Source organism: Vulpes vulpes, chromosome 8 (assembly GCF_048418805.1).
Source record: "Vulpes vulpes isolate BD-2025 chromosome 8, VulVul3, whole genome shotgun sequence".
NCBI classification, from domain to species: domain Eukaryota; kingdom Metazoa; phylum Chordata; class Mammalia; order Carnivora; family Canidae; genus Vulpes; species Vulpes vulpes.
The window spans coordinates 75,571,493-75,588,046 of record NC_132787.1 but is presented as its reverse complement, the minus strand read 5'-3'; the positions used below and the strand labels follow the sequence as shown (position 1 = coordinate 75,588,046).

General features: G+C 36.0%; 1 protein-coding gene and 1 pseudogene across 2 annotated transcripts in view; one reads left to right on the top strand and one right to left on the bottom strand.

Annotated features, from left to right (window-relative positions):
• ANAPC1 (anaphase promoting complex subunit 1) overlaps nt 1-16,554 on the bottom strand; it is a 102,052-nt gene that overhangs the window by 17,282 nt on the left and 68,216 nt on the right. For both annotated transcript variants that reach the window (XM_025994353.2, XM_072767149.1), the window contains exons 35-43: nt 11,179-11,255; nt 10,554-10,644; nt 10,407-10,460; nt 9,333-9,526; nt 7,762-7,848; nt 5,382-5,499; nt 4,397-4,474; nt 3,968-4,035; nt 2,352-2,490 (exon numbers count right to left, since the gene is read on the bottom strand). In XM_025994353.2, the coding sequence (XP_025850138.1) occupies nt 2,352-2,490; nt 3,968-4,035; nt 4,397-4,474; nt 5,382-5,499; nt 7,762-7,848; nt 9,333-9,526; nt 10,407-10,460; nt 10,554-10,644; nt 11,179-11,255 (906 nt within the window). The remainder of the gene's footprint in view (nt 1-2,351; nt 2,491-3,967; nt 4,036-4,396; nt 4,475-5,381; nt 5,500-7,761; nt 7,849-9,332; nt 9,527-10,406; nt 10,461-10,553; nt 10,645-11,178; nt 11,256-16,554) is intronic.
• LOC112916636 (large ribosomal subunit protein eL33 pseudogene) lies at nt 6,278-6,617 on the top strand (annotated as a pseudogene).

The following is a 16,554-nucleotide window of genomic DNA, read 5'->3' as shown; positions in this document are numbered from 1 at the left end:
ACAGTGTATGATTCCACTTATATGAGGATCCTAGAATAATCAAATTCAGAGACAGAAAGCAGAATGGTGGGCACTGGGGCTGCGAGGAAGAAGGAACAGGAGTTGCTGTTCAGTGGATACAGATGATCAGTTTTACAAGATGAAAGAGTCCTACAGATGGATAGTAGTGATAATTGCACAATATGAGTGGACAATACTACTGAATTCACTTATAGGGTTTCACTTATAGGGTTGTAACAGCAAATTTTGTATTTTACCACAATAAAAAAAAATTGGGAAAAAAAGAACAAAGTTCAAGAAAATGGAATATGGAATACACGGAATACAGAAGTATGACCATTTTCCATTAAGGTTTATATTTTATTTCTGATTCCAGCAAGAAGGAAATTGAGATGTCTTTTAATCTTTACATAATTTTCCAATTTAAAATCAAGTATAAACTTCTCATTTTCTTTACAAATTAGATTAGGGTCTTTGAGATGGGCTCTAATTCATACAAGTAACAGTGCTTAAGTTAAGGTAACCGTATCCAAAAGTCCTTCAAGGGATGCCTGGTGGTTCAGTGGCTAAGCATCTGCAATCAGCTCAGGGTGTGATCCTGAGGTCCTGAGATAGAGTTCCACATCAGGCTCCCTGCATGGAACCTGCTTCTCCCTCTGCCTATGTCTCTGCCTCTCTCTCTCTTTCTCTCTCTCTCTCTCTTATGAATAAATAAAATTTAAAAAAAAAAAAAAGTCCTTCAAAACCATTTTACAGACAACCTATCAAATACTGCCAAACAAAATTCATTGATGTTCAACTACATCTATTTAAACCCTGGGAACTATTAGAAAAGGCTCAGCCATAAGTAACTGGTCTAAAATGAAATATGAGTTAAATTAAAATAAATACTATCTCCTAATGTGGAAAAATAAAGGATGGGGGATCCCTGGGTGGCGCAGCGGTTTGGCGCCTGCCTTTGGCCCAGGGCGCGATCCTGGAGACCCGGGATCAAATCCCATATCAGGCTCCCGGTGCATGGAGCCTGCTTCTCCCTCCGCCTGTGTCTCTGCCTCTCTCTCTCTCTGTGACTATCATAAATAAATAAAAATTAAAAAAAAAAATAAAGTGGATTTTCCTTTAAAAAAAAAGAAAAAGAAAAAGAAAAAGAAAAAGAAAGGATGTTAATTCAGTCCTCTGGCCACCACTTAGCCAGTCCACTGGCCACATTTTTGCCTCTACCACTACCCCCTACAGGTCCTAACTACTTTGCCACTTGGTATATCTTCAGCAGGAGCACATTTGCTCATGGAATTTCTGAAAACTGTACTTAAACTAAGAAAATGTTTTTTTTTTAGATTTTATTTATTTATTAGAGACACAGAGAGAGAGAGAGCGAGAGGCAGAGACACAGGCAGAGGGAGAAGCAGGCTCCATGCAGGGAGCCTGACGTGGGACTCGATGCCGTGTCTCCAGGATCACGCCCTGGGCTGAAGGCGGCACTAAACCGCAGAGCCACAGGGGCTGCCCTAAACTAAGAAATTTTAATGTTAGTTTATGGAACACATTTCTCGTGTGGGAAACTTGAGTTCTAGAGTGAGGAGCAGTAAAATTTATACTGACCACGATGGGAATGAGATTGTTTCATACACTCTAACTGCAACTACTTTTTCATTCTAAATACTCTTGTGGGGGCAGCCCGGGTGGCTCAGCGGTTTAGTGCCGCCTTCCACCCAGGGCATGATCCTGGAGACCTGGGATCGAGTCCCATGTTGGGCTTATTGCATGGAGCCTGCTTCTCCCTCTGCCTTTGTCTCTGCCTCTCTCTCCTTTCTCTGTTTCTCATGAATAAATAAATAAAATCTTAAAAAAAATAATAATAAATAAATAAATAAATACTCTTGTGTTAGCAGTCAAGTACTATGAAAATAATAAAGCAAACTGAAAGATCTGTCATCATTTCATCCTTACCAAGATTTAAGCAACAAATAGGAGTGTTTATTAATGTAATTAATTAATGCTACCTTGCAAAAATCTTTATTTCTGCTACGAATTAAGCAAATCTTAACAGATTTAAAGATTAATAAGTAAAAATATTAAAACATTTTTATAGAGTCAAGATATACTGTCCCTGATGCTAAATGTAAATCATCCTTACAGTCCTGGCAGATGACTCATATTTTATTATATATGCAACATAAAACAACAAAGAGATCCAAGGCCATTCAGTCTTTATAATCTGCAGTGATGAGAGAGAGTAGGTTCACCTAAACGGTATCATAAATGTTATACAGAAGTACATGCTCCAGTGGGCTAATGGGATTTATAAATTAGTCCATCACATCCTTCACTTTTTAACCAATCAATACTACCTTGAAAGCCCGAGCTTCAGAGTTCCTGTTAGCAACAGTCTGGGCCAACAAACTTTGCCACCCCATTGGATCTTCCTTATAGGAGAGCTGACCTGCTCTGAGCTTAACATACAGAACTCCATCCTTAGAAAGGATTGATCTAAAAAAAAAAAAAAAAAAAAAAACAAGAATAAATTTTACATGAGATATTATTTGTATTTCTCGGGTGGAAACATAGTGCCTCCCAACATCATGCTCACATCAGATAAAGTCTTTATCATTTTCCAGTAAGGTATACAATTATTTACTGTACCTAAAATTAAATCAATCCCTATGAGAAAGCCAAAATAAAGCTCTACTCTTCTTGGGTTCACAGAACCTGCTAAGTAAAAAGGCACTGTCTGTTCAAGTGTACTCTTCACAGGCAATATTTTATCTAACACTTCTTCACATTCCCTTTACCCACTGGAGGTACTAAATATCAATATCTATTGATTGGTGTGCAGCATAAAAAATAAAAATGATGTGGCAAATCTAAAGAGAACAATACAGAAAATAGCTATCATATAAATAGTTTAAGGAAAATATAAATTGGGACCAAACTATAAAATTTCTTATGGGCTTGTTAAACTTTCTGGAAATTTAAAGATTTAATTTACACACTACTCAAAGTATAAAATCAACACTGTTCATTACAGTAATTACTTGCATATGACTATTTCCACTCAAAAGCAATCTACCATAACCTTAAATTTATGAGAACAATCCAACAAAACAATGAAAAAACATGCAAAAAATGTGGTCTGACAAACATCGTTATAAAGCTCCCTTAATAAAAGGACATACAAAGCAGCCTTACTCCCTTTTTTTGCCAGCCTTACTTTCTTACACTGAAGATCTTTCATTATTGCTCCAACAGACAATTCCATTATTATACCAACTTATGTCACTTCAAGTTTCTCAATGGATATAACTATATTTATATATTTATATAATATAACTATATTTATAAAAATATATAATAGGGTTTGTTTCCTTTTTTTTTTAAAGATTTTATTATTTATTTATTCATAGAGATGCAGAGAGAGAGAGAGGCAGAGACACAGGCAGAGGGAGAAGCAGGCTCCATGCAGAGAGCCCGATGTGGGACTCGATCCAGGGTCTCCAGGATCACGCCCTGGGCTGCAGGCGGCGCTAAACCGCTGCGCCACCAGGGCTGCCCTAGGGTTTGTTTCCTAAACTAAAACTCAGGGGATCCCTGGGTGGCTCAGTGGTTTAGTGCCTGCCTTTGGCCCAGGCCGCGATCCTGGAGCCCCGGGATCAAGTCCCACGTCGGGCTCCTGGCATGGAGCCTGCTTCTCCCTCTGCCTGTGTCTCTGCCTCTCTCTCTCTCTCTCTCCCTCTATCATAAATAAATAAAATCTTAAAAAAATAAAAAATAAAAAAATAAACTAAAACTCATTTTCTAATAAAAACTCTATTTCAAAGTTATAGACCATTTTATTCAATATATACTCTACTGCCCTGCATGAGATAAAAGGGTGACAAGGAACCACTAGATAATAATCTGCAATTTCTACTTTCCCATATACTTCTATTCCCTTCACAGATATATCTAAAAAATTCAATATACTTACTTCAAGTGTTGTGTTCCCTTGCTTAAATCTATGAGCAGTTCCCAATATCGTGGGCCTTTAACTTTAATCTGCCAAGATAAATGTGAACACAGTCAATCCAACACTAAAAAAAGTGCTAGTTTGACAAAACAAAACCCAAGTTTCTCAGAGGAAATAAAAATAACTGGGCTGGAAACACTGAAAAGTTAACAAGCTCCACTTCCAGACAAAAATGTATGTGAATCAAGCTCTGTGGCCATCTAACCCATCAGTAAAGATCATCAAGTAAAGACCTTCTCTGTTTCTCATGACAATTTCTCCAAGGGTTGCTTTCCTATTTCCTATAGAACACAGAGAATGAATAGACTTTTACTTAGTTACCTTTGATGCTATACTGTTCTGGCTGAATTTACCTCTTCCACTGATATCCCTAAATCGCATTCCACTCACCTGCTTTAAAAGGTGGAGTTCTGGAAGAAGGGTAGGAGCCATCAATTCTTCTTTGGTTTGTTCATACCACTGAGTACCCTTTACAAATGTACAAGAACAGCCACAATTCATTAGGGGAAGCTACAAAGAAGAAACATCTCTACTCTATACTTCTTCCCAACAGTTTCTACACAGATTGTCAAAAGGCATAAAATGTTCTCTGGTATCAAGTCTTAAAGGGCCAAGTCTACAATCTTTTGAAGGGCCTCATCACCTTATACCCACTTCAAGCCTTTTACCTCACATGCTAGCAGTACAAAACATCTGCACTTCTTAGGCCTCTGGGTTTTTGCACATATCATCTTCTGGGAATGTGCCTTCACTCAGCTTGCAAATCTCAGCCCAAACATTGTGCCTACCGTCACAACTTCCCCAACCTTCAACAGCTGGATGGGGCCTATCTCCTCTGCTCCCCCTGCATTCTATACATACCCCCACACTCTATTCTTACTGCATCCATGCCTGGCTACCCAATGGACAAGAGGTCCTTAAGGAATACAACGATGTAATTTTGTACCCCAGAGCCTCTGCATAGTTTTGATACACAGAAAGTACTTAATATTCTGAATAAATGAAGGATATATGACTTATAATCTGTGCATCAAAATCAAAGATCTCTCATCAAATATATGTCTTAAAGCATTCTACAAACAAATCTAAGAATAGTTCTAACTCATTCTTAAGAACACGTTAATGAACAAGGACATTTTCAAACAATAGGCTCTAGGAACAAAAGAGCAACTGCTGATCTCTAAAATATTACCTCCATAGACTATAAATGAGCCCAAATGGCTGGCAGGATGTACAAAAATTTTAGAAGCTTCAATTTTGATGAGATTAATTCACTCTGTTATCTTAAAGGACAGCATTTTAAAAAATATTTTGACCTGCAAAGACATATGAGTGGTAATAAAATTACAAATAAATGAAAGGAGCAAAGAATTACCTTATAGGTAACCTCTAAGAGGGCATAGCAGGGCATGTTTGTATCCACATCCACAGGCACTAGAAGCCTTGGTTCTGCAGCCAGTACATACAGGTGCCGCAGAGCCTGTAGATGATACCTATTGGCAGAAAACACAGAGAGGAGGTAACAAATAGATGACGACAGCGTGAGCTCTACAATCTGCTGCTGCTGACACACTAACCCATGACAGAAGCTCGGGTTGCTATCTTCCCATGACAGCAATCCTAAAGGAAGATGAGATTCAATTAAAAACAAATGGAATGATTCTCTTTAAAAAATCGTAAGATATATGCCTTGATCCTAAAATTCCTTACTTGAAATTTCACATTTAAGAAGTTTTACAGATGAAGTAAAAATTATCCTAACATGAAAATATTTACTGAAAAATTCATCCCTTATAAAATCAGTTCTCAGATAATCCTTTAATACCGCACACAGGCATCTATTTATTACCTTCCAAGGAACTTACTTCTAGCTATTTGTTTATTTGGCTCAAGGGCTGGTAGGGAGAGAGAGAAGGAAAGCTATTCTACAGATACATACTTGTACGCAAATATACACACTTGGAATCCAGGACACAAAAAACTAATGGGTAAGATTATATTTTTCTGTGTGTGTGCTTTTCTGGGTTTTCAAAAAAAAATTTATATTTTAGCATTTAGACACAAAAAAGCTTTTACATTATAGGATGCTATAAAAGGATAAAATGAGAGTTCAAAGTTTTCTTTTTAAATTTTAGTAACAGCAGTAGCCTTCCTCTTCCCATCCAAACCTTCCCTTTCCTATAAATTGATTAGAATTAAAGCAGAGGGGAGCTCTTGCTGCTGAACTCCAGGTGCAAGTAAGTGGAGCCTACTGAGTACAGGACTCCTAAAATGACAAATGTGTCTAGAAGGCTGTTGTCCAAGGCCATTTTTGTTGACTATAAGCAGGGTCTCTGAAACCATAGGGAGCACACAGCTCTTCTTAAAATTCAAAGTGTTTATGCTTGAAGTGAAACTGAATTCTCCCTAGGCAAGGGATATGCTTATATATACAAAGCAAAGAACAACACAGTGACTCCTGGTGGCAAAGTGAACAAAACCAGGGTAATATGGGGGAAAAGTAACTCATGGAAGAAACAATGGCATGATTTGTGCCAAATTCTGAAGCAGCCTTCCTGCTAAAGTTATTGCACACAGAATCTGTATGATACTGTACCCCTCAAGGATTTAACCTTACTGAAAAATAAATAAAGGTGTAGATGTTGTTTAAAAAAAGAATTAAAAGCAATCAAAGCCAGGAAAAAAAAAAAAAAAACGGTATTTATCAGTTACATAAAGGTTCTTGGTGCTTAAAACCAAATTGCTTTGTTTAAAATAGCTAAACCAAATTATTCTCCCAGCAATATAGGAGTGTGGCTCTCTGTTGTACCCTAACCACCAATAACAACTCAAATAGTCTTTCCTAAAATGACAAGCAAGAGACCACTTGTCAGAGATGCATTAATTTAACAGGAATACGCTTGTCTGCCTATCATCAGAGTTCGGATGTCAGTCCACTTTTATAAAACAACAACTTCCGTTTATTACTACTATTTTAAGCTACATTGCACTAGAGCGTAACAGCTTAATTACTACAGTCAGTGGCTCCATCTCCTGATGCTTCTCTTGGATAATGAATTGAACACACTGGTCATCTCAGATGTCATGGGAATAATAAGGTGCTATTTTCTCCCCTCCTCCACATGCAGCAGAAATCAACTATGCCTGAAACTGCCAGGGAGACTGCAGTGCTGATGGCTCTTCATGCTCTCAAAGCAGAGCTTCTGTATTCTCACACCTTTCCTACATATCTGACGGTGAATGGCTCACTGCCACTTCTAAGTTGTCTTTGATTCTTTGCTGCATTTTGTTTTCTGTGTCCCTTCTATTTCATTTATATAAAACTTCTCAACATTCATGTAAAAGAGGGAAAAAAGGAATTCATATAGACACTGTCACTAAATCAGACCAATTTCTCTCTTGGAATTAAACAATTATACTATAAAACATAATGTCTTGCTTCTGTTGGCTACTATCTTTTGTTTGATGAACTTTTCCCTAAAGATAACCTTGTCTGGCCCACTTCTGGGTTAATAGCAGTTCTACTGATTGAAAAATGGTGGAAGACTGATGAATCCATCCATCAGATGTCCAAAGTTCTCTTTTGGTCTAATACTTAGAGAAACATTTTCAAAGGCTTAGTCAGAAAGAGAACTAAGTCCAAGAAGAAAATAAATTAATTTGGAAATGAGTCCATGGAACCAAAAAACAATCAAATTACCCCCTTTTGGAGAGCTTACAAAAGATCACATTGAGGAGAGAATCACTAGACTCACCGGTTGTCAGTGCTGTGAGCTGGGAAGTGCGGGTAAAGGGCACAGAGGAGGGCAGCAATGGAAGAATTTGATGTACTCAGAGAGTACCTGTGAACCAAATGCAGAGAGAACATTATTTTTTTTTTTAAGATTTTATTTATTTATTCATGAGAGACACAGAGAGAAAGACAGGCACAGACACAGGCAGAGGGAGAAGCAGGCTCCATGCAGGAAGCCCAACATGGGACTCGATCCCGGGGCTCCAGGATCACATCCTGGGGCAAAGGCGGCGCTAAACCGCTGAGCCACCTGGGCTGCCTGAGAAAGACATTATTAATTATACTGTGCAAACCTCCAAGGCCTTCCCGAGAATCAGGAAATTGGGGAACTGTGGCAAGGCTCACTTATAAAACGCCTTGATAGATACAAGTGTGTCAATGCTGTCAACATTTCACTTTCCAGTGAGTCTTTAAGCGATTTCAAGATCATCTACTATTAAAAGTGAAAGGAATATCTCACAGATGTTAATTTTCAAAACTTGACTTAATAAACATGAGTTTTTAACCTAAAATATCACAGTAGTGAGGACCATGAATGTAATCCTAGAGATGACAGATATTGAAAAAAAATCACGTATGAAGGACACCACTTCTTCTCTAGTTCTACACATACTTCCTTAGACAATAATAAACCTCACTTCTAAAAATACAGGGTTTTTGACTGGGTATCTCAATTTTTTTTTCTGTTTCTGTAAAGCCTGAACATCTCCTCAGAATGATGGACTAAATGAAAAAGGTAAAAGTTTTCATAAAAAGTTAATGTATAAACAACTATCCTTCCAAGTACAAACAGCTTTTTTTCTAATCAATGTGATAAACTTATTTTTATAAAGGCCACATACTCTTAATAAAATCTTTTGAGATTTTCCTTATATTTTAATGTTGTTCAAACTCTACATGGCAAAGAGGAGATTACTCTAAAATGCTAGTTTTTCTTAGAAATATTTTGAAATAAAGATGAGACCGGATATCATATAAAACCATTGTTGTAGATAATCAATATAAATATTTATTTTATTATATACAGATATATGTCCTCAAGAACTTAGCATTTATCACATATACACCTATTTAGTGAATTAGGAAGAAGAGATTTCAAAATCTAAGAAAATATACCTACTCTGACATAGGCATAAAATAGGCATTTTCTCTTTACCATTTTGACAAAGCCAAAATCCAAAGATAAACATTAGATATTAATGTTAAAAATTTAGTGTTCATAGCCTTTACGAGAGAGCAGTTCAGTAGAAGGGCAATCATTAAACAGTGGGGAACAAGGGGCAATGCCCTGAAGAACTAAGTACTGACTCTTCTACAAATACAGAGCGAGGATGGTAAGTCTACTAAGTAAGGCATAAATTGATGTTTAAACTATTTTTTAAAAGCCCTTTTAAAGAGTAATAATGTTCCTTGATATGCCAACAGCTAGTCAGGATCAAAAAATTATAAGTATCTTCAAAACCAAAATAAATCACTCTTAAAATGTGGTTCGTGAGATCTCTTCATTGAAGAAAAAAATATATATTCATTTACCTTCCTCCTCCCAGAAAGAGAAGTCCAAGGGCCATGTGATGGGCTAAGTGGAAACCATAATTCATTTCACCACCTGTTTTCATGTGTAGGAAGCGACAAAGCTGCAAAACTTTCAGGTTCCCCGAGCCAGCCATTACCATGGCAAGAGACAGCAGCACCACACTCAGGCAGGTTTCTAGGTTGTAAGGACCTGTCTGGAAATGCAAAAAGATGACATACTACAACTACTGCATTACATTTATTATCAAAATTAAATTGGCTATTAGACTATAAATATTTATAATTTTTAAAAAGCTATAAAAAATTCTGATTATGAAATTTAAGTTCAATGTAGAAAATTCAAAAAATAAAGCATAACATTGGAAATAACAATGCCTTGGGATACTAACACCCAAAGAGAACTGCCATAAACATTTTGGCCTTTCCCCAAATATTTTCTTGTATCTATGAATCTCTTTTCAAGTGAAATTGGGATATTACTATACATGATATTTTTAACTTTTTAAAATCTATCATATGTAAACAATCTTCACTCAGGAAAAATTCCTACAGCACAAGATTTGATAGCTCTATTGTATAACAACACACAGATATACCATAATCAAATTTACCTAATTACTTTCAGACTTTTTGATTTTTCAGTTTTCTCATATTATAATGTTGCACAAATCTGTGTGGTTTTCATTAGGAAATAAAATCTTATAATCTCCTGTCAGTAGAGTAGCAGTGCCTCAAAAGGAATTGCAGTTCTACTAAGTGCTAATTTTTTTTTTTAAGTGCTAATGTTTTAAAGAGCAGTTACCAATATTCAGTCCTGCGACAGAATGGCATAAAGTATGACATTTCATGAAGGATATGGTTTTTGCTATCACAAGAATTAGAGATTTTCACGGGTCAGTATACTTTCACCTAATTAGTACCCCAGAACACAAATACAAAGATGAGCCAAAACTTCAAATCTCCCATTCTAAACTCAAACTGCAGAGATATTTAACACATAAGTAACCGAATTATCAGTGAATTTTCTTCAAGTTCAATTTTATTCCCAAGAAGAATAATCATAAAAAGACTTACTACAGAAGCATTAGGTGCAGACAAATAAGTCATAAAATCTTTTGCAAACTTATGCTGGAAAACAAAAGAAAAACAAATCGAAGTTAAGAGATGTATATCAACGCTTTGTTAAAAAAGAGAATAGAGTAAACTAATAATACTTCTTACCAAACAGTTAAAGGCTGATAAGTTTTCTGAGCCAGCAAATCGAAAACCCAGAGACAAACAGGCTCCTGCAATTATGTAGACATGGGCTTGCCTGAAAACAGATTATAAGAAATTTAATACTACCATTATTTGGCTTTAAAAATTCATTATTACTTTTCTTAGGGTAAAAATAATAAATATTCCCGTTCTCTAAACTAGTTTATATTCTTTTGGGAATGCTCAATTGTGCCTCTACTCAATCAGCAGATTTCTTCAGCAGGATCATGCAGCCCTCGTTGATAGAGTATGCCTCTTGACTGCATGTTTCACACACAGCAAAGAAGATAATTTTTAAAAATAACTGCCATTTTTTTAATGAAAAGGATAAAAGAGGAATATGTACAAGCTAAATCTCTGATACTGTTTTTTGAGGGCAAGAGCTCTACTTTGAGGGCAAGAGCTCTACACTTCAGTGACCTAAACAAAAATAAAAATCAACTCTGTAAGCATCTAAGAAGTAATGATTAGAAACATGGGGGATTCAGAATTATTTAAATCAAGGACAGTACTTTTACCACAATATACTTCTATTTATTTATGAGATGCTACGCTAGTTCACTTGAAATATATGTATTTCATGACTTACGACAAAGTTTCCAAATTCAAATCCTCTGAGCAAGGCAATTCAATTTCACTGAGAGAGATACTATTTTCTCTTATAATCTGTCAAGACAGAAAGTAAGAATATCTGGACATTAATATTCAAGTTACAAATATTAAATGATTTGAAAAATAACATTCTGCTTTTGGGGCACTTTGGTGGCTGAGCTGGTTAAGCATCCAACTCTGAGTTTTGGCTTAGGTCATGATCTCAGTGAAATGAGATCAAGCCCCATATAGGGCTCCAGACTAGGTGTGGAGCCTACTTAAGATTCTCTCTCTGCTCCTCCTCACAAGCTCCCTCATTAAAAAAAGAAAGAAAAAGAAAATGAACATACAGCTTTCCACGGCCGTAATTACATAAGCCATTTCATTCAAATACATATATTTTAATCACATTGAATGCAATCCAATTTCAAATCTAAGATGGGCTCAACAATAGCTGAATAGAACTGAATATGTATGAACTGGAGGACTGAAGTATATTCTGAGTCAATAACAGGGTGATAGTATTTCACACTAGTGAACTGAAATACAAAGATGATTGTAGAATAGAGCTGGGGCAAGGATACGGGAAAGCAGTGGGGAAGGGGGAAAAAAGCAACTGGAAAGAACTCTCATCAGAGACATATACTTTTTATTCATGAGGGATTTCTAGCTTTATGCCTACCAGAGTAAGATTAGTCACTAAATTACCCAAGCTAAACTAAATTGTCAATACGTTAATCTGTAACTACTGTTTAGAAACACATCCCTTTCCTTATAGTGTAAATAAGTAAGCAAAGCTTTAACAGATTTAAATAAGATTTAAATTATCCAATTAAATCATTTAATTAATTTTAAATTTTAAAAATCATTCTTTAATTTTTTAGAAGACTCTTTAGGAGAGTAACATTTCAGGATGCTTTCAATAATAAACAAAAAAATATTCTAAACTCACTTATGATATAATCTTATGTACTGAACATCACCAAACCAAAAACTTGAAACCTTTTATCTTTGATAATCTCAATGAGGTAAGCAATTATGCTGGCTGTGTAATACAGGTGAGAACTACGTCCATCTTTCTTCCTTCCTTCCTCTCCAGACTTTATTTTTAATTTTGAATGTTATTTACTCAGAAATTGAATGACATTCTGAAAAACTGATATAACTCCAAAGTGAATAATTTATATACACATAGATAACCTAATCATAAGTTATATAGTATTATAACATCATATAGGAATGGAATATTTCTATTTTGACAACAGGCAATTATAAGCTCCTCGGGCTTCAAAAGAGCATGTGCCCTAGAGGTTAAGGCCTAGGTTCAGCAAAGCCCACACTAGCTCTGTGACCATGGGCAATTTTCTTTTTGGTTTTTTAAAAGATTTTATTTGAGAAAGTGCATGTGCACAGGAGCAAAGGCAGAGGGAGCTGCAGGGGGGGACCCCCTGCTGTGCAGGGAGCCTGTTGCAGGGCTCAATCTAGGGTTCTGGGATTATGACCTGACTGAAAGGCAGATGCTTAACCAACTGAGCCACTCAAGCATCCCCTCAGGCAATTTTCTTGACTGCTGTGTCTCATCTGTGAAATGAGCACAAAGTCCCCACCCTTAAGGGTTCCTGTGAGAATTAGAAGACTCAATCTACTCAAAGCTCTTTAAATTAATGTCTGCTACATACTAAATCTTAAATGTTGGTTGGTATCATCACCATATCATTAACCTGTGTATTGTAACATTATACTTGATCATAAGCCATTAAAACCATCACTAAGAACTTCGGTTGTTGTAAAATAACGGGAGGAGGAGAGGGAGAAACCTTCCTCAATATGGTCCTTGTCATCTTTCCTATGGTCTCCTAAGTTTAAAAAAAAAAAAAATCAAAATTGTAAGGAGTAATCAAAGGGAGTAATACAACCCTTTAAGGGCAAGGTAAGCCACACAGGAAGTGAACATGAAAAGACCACCAAACTCCTCCGCCTTGAACAGGGTATAATGGAAAATTCTTAAGATATGAAGTCCTAATAGCTAGTTTCACTTTTTCTTCACCTCTTAATAGTTGGGTAACTCTGGACAGTCTGTCTTCTTTCAATTAAGAGTACATTGTAACGGTCTAACAGTAGCTCTAGCTGACTTTGAAGAGTTCATAATCTAATGGGTGTACAGATATACTGATAATAAACAAAAATAGCACACTGTGCCCATCCATAATCTGAGGGCAACACTTGAACAACTCACAGTACAGCACTGCCTAAGAGCATAACATAAGATTGTATATTAAAGCTTATAATGAAAAAAAAAAAGTGCTTTGAAGACACTGTTATTTTAGATGCGCCTTAAGTCCAAACAAACAAAAAAGCCATTTTAAAAGTAACCTTTTTAATATCTCTTTGGACACTAGGTTGTTCCCTACAAGGTGCCCTGTGCTACAGAATTAATGAAATGAGTGGGTAAAACTAGGGAAAAAGTAGAGAGTGATAGGAAATATCAATAAATAGAAGAATGAATTTGTTACATGCATTTGGGGATCCTTGAAGTAAACAAGGCCAAATTTTAAAATATTAGGTCTGAAGCAAAAGAAATATCAGAAAGATAACTTTCTAAAAAAGAAATTATATCAAAAGCCCAAGGATCACATTTCCACAAAATTAAAAAGAGAACTCTGACACGGATTTTCACACTTTCTGTTCTGGAATACAATTATTTGTGTCCATGTTTAACTTTGTAAACTAAACTTAGTAAATTTACTAGAGTTTCTTGAGGACAGCCTACATGTCAGATGCATGTTAAATGTAGCCTAGAGTTTAGCATTTACAGAGGTCATTTATAGAAGATCAACAAATACATACTGAAAGAAGGAATGGAAGGAAAAAGCATAATTTTATCCTACAATATATATTTTAAGGGGCATTTTCTGAAAGAACTGACATTTCTGACATCCAGATGTGCTGGGAGTTAAAATTTTGGTGACAAATGGCTGAGTCCATTAAAACAACTCTTCCTGTTTCAAATTAGTGGTTAACAAACTGGAAGAATCAAAAATAAATTTAGGAGTTCTACTTCAGAATCAAAAATTTGATTCAGAAGAATCAAACAAATAAAAATAAATCTAGGAGTAAAAATAAACTATCAGACTGACTCTCTTACAAAGAAATATGAATTCTGGGGGAAATAAAAAAACAAACTATCATGGCAGGGGTCAGCAAACTTGTCTTTAAAGGGCCAAAGAGTAAACATTCCTGAGTTGTAGACTATATCGTTTCTTTTTCTTTTTTTTTTTTTTTTACCATATCATTTCTAAAGTAACTCCTGATTTCTGCTATTGTAACACAACAGCAGCTATACATAATGAGTAAATGAATGACATGGTTTGTTACGATAAAACTTTATTTATAAAAACAGGTGGGCTATAGTTCCCCAATCCCTGACCTAATGGCACTAGATATTAAACAAAAGCAAGTAGTTTCTAGAGGAGAGGTAACACTTGGAAGACCAGAAAACCAGAGAATAAGTTTCCTTTTTCATGGCTTCTGGCCTGAGGGCAGGTCCTACTCTGCTATAAAGGGCAGCTAAAACTCCAATTAAAAATCCATGGTCCTTCTGGCATGAATCAAACAGAATACAGGGTTGAGAAAACCACGGCCACTAGAAGGTGAGAATGGAATACTATAAAGGAGAGAGCTACAGAGGACAAATCACAAATTCCGTGCATTAATTGTGTGAAAATGTCTGCCTAACATGTGAATCACATGTGAGCAGGGCAGACTCCAGGTGCCCACAGAATAAAAGAACTAAACTGAAATTAGAGTTAGCACCCAAGAGACAGGGTTTGACATTTGATTCCAAATAAATTATTTGTCTGCTTTAAACAAAATGTATTTGTGTATACATAACACACACATACACACCCGTATCAATACTTCTTTGAGGAATACAACAGAATCCAGAATCTTCAAAAGACAACATTCACAATGACTAAGATACAATTCAAAATTATTAACATAAGAACAAATAAGAAAATGAAACCTATTCTTAGAAGACAACATAAAACAGTCCTGAAATGACCACAATGTTGACATTAGAAGGATTTTAAAGAAGCTCTTGTAACTAGAAAGATATGAAGAACAATATGCTCATAACAAATAAAAGGACAAAAATCTCATCAGAAAAAGTAGAAATTATTTTTTTTAATGTAAAATTTGCAACTAAGAAGTAAATGAAACTTCAAAATTCACTTCATGGGGGCACCTGGGTGGCTCAGTGGTTGAGTGTCTGCCTTCAGCTCAGATCATGATCCCGAGGTCCTGGGATCAAGTCCTGCATCTGGCTTCCTGCAGGGAGCCTGCTTCTCCCTCTGCCTAGGTCTCTGCCTCTCTCTCTGTGTCTCTCATGAATAAATAAAATCTTTGATGGGAAAAATAAAATAAAATAAAAATAAAATTCACATCATAGACTTAATAGGAAAAAATAGAAATGCCCAAAAAAGTCAGTGAACATAAAGATAGATCAACAGAAGTTAAGCAATCTGCACAACACAGAGGAAAAAAAAGAACAGAAGACAACAGGAGCTCTAGGATGATTTCCAAAGGCTTTAACAAACAAATAACTGGAGTCTAAGAATAGGAGAAAAGAGAGAATGAGGGAGAAAAAAAATGTTGGAAGATATAAAATTAATGTGAGACATAAACTTACAGATTCAAAAAGTTCCTTAAGAATACAAAGAAAACCACAACTAAATACATCATAATCAACTGCTGAAAACCACATATAAAAAGAAAAATCTTCAAATCAGCTAAAGAAATGACACAATAAATACGGTAAAAATTCAATGACTTCTCACCAGAAATAATGGAAAACAAAAAACAAAGAACATCTGTTAAGTGCTCAGAGAAAAAACTGTTTTGTTGTTGTGCAGTAAACAGTTCATCTAGCAGGCCTGAGACTGCTACCCATAGAAAGACCTGCTTGCAAGGCTGGCCCTTGGTTGGCATCTGGAAACTTGAATGGCAAAGAGAACCTGACACTTGTAAAAAAAACTTTCCCTAAAGGACAAGAGGCTTCCTGTGTCTCAACTATTTGTACAAAATGTGGGTTACACTGACACGAGCTATCTTCTAAGAGTCTGCTTCATGGTAGGCAGAGGATGCCTATATGACCAGCTCTCAATAAAAATCTTGAGCACTTAGTCTTTAATGAGCTTCCTCATTAATGGCACTTCACATATGCTGTCACAATTCGATGCTAGAAGAACTGTGTCTCATGTGACTCTACTGGGAGAAGACTCTTGGAAGTCTGGGCCCAGTTTTCTCTAGACTTCTCTGCACCCAACTTTTCAAGTGCTAATTTTCATTTGTTTTCCTTCACTGAATTATATCA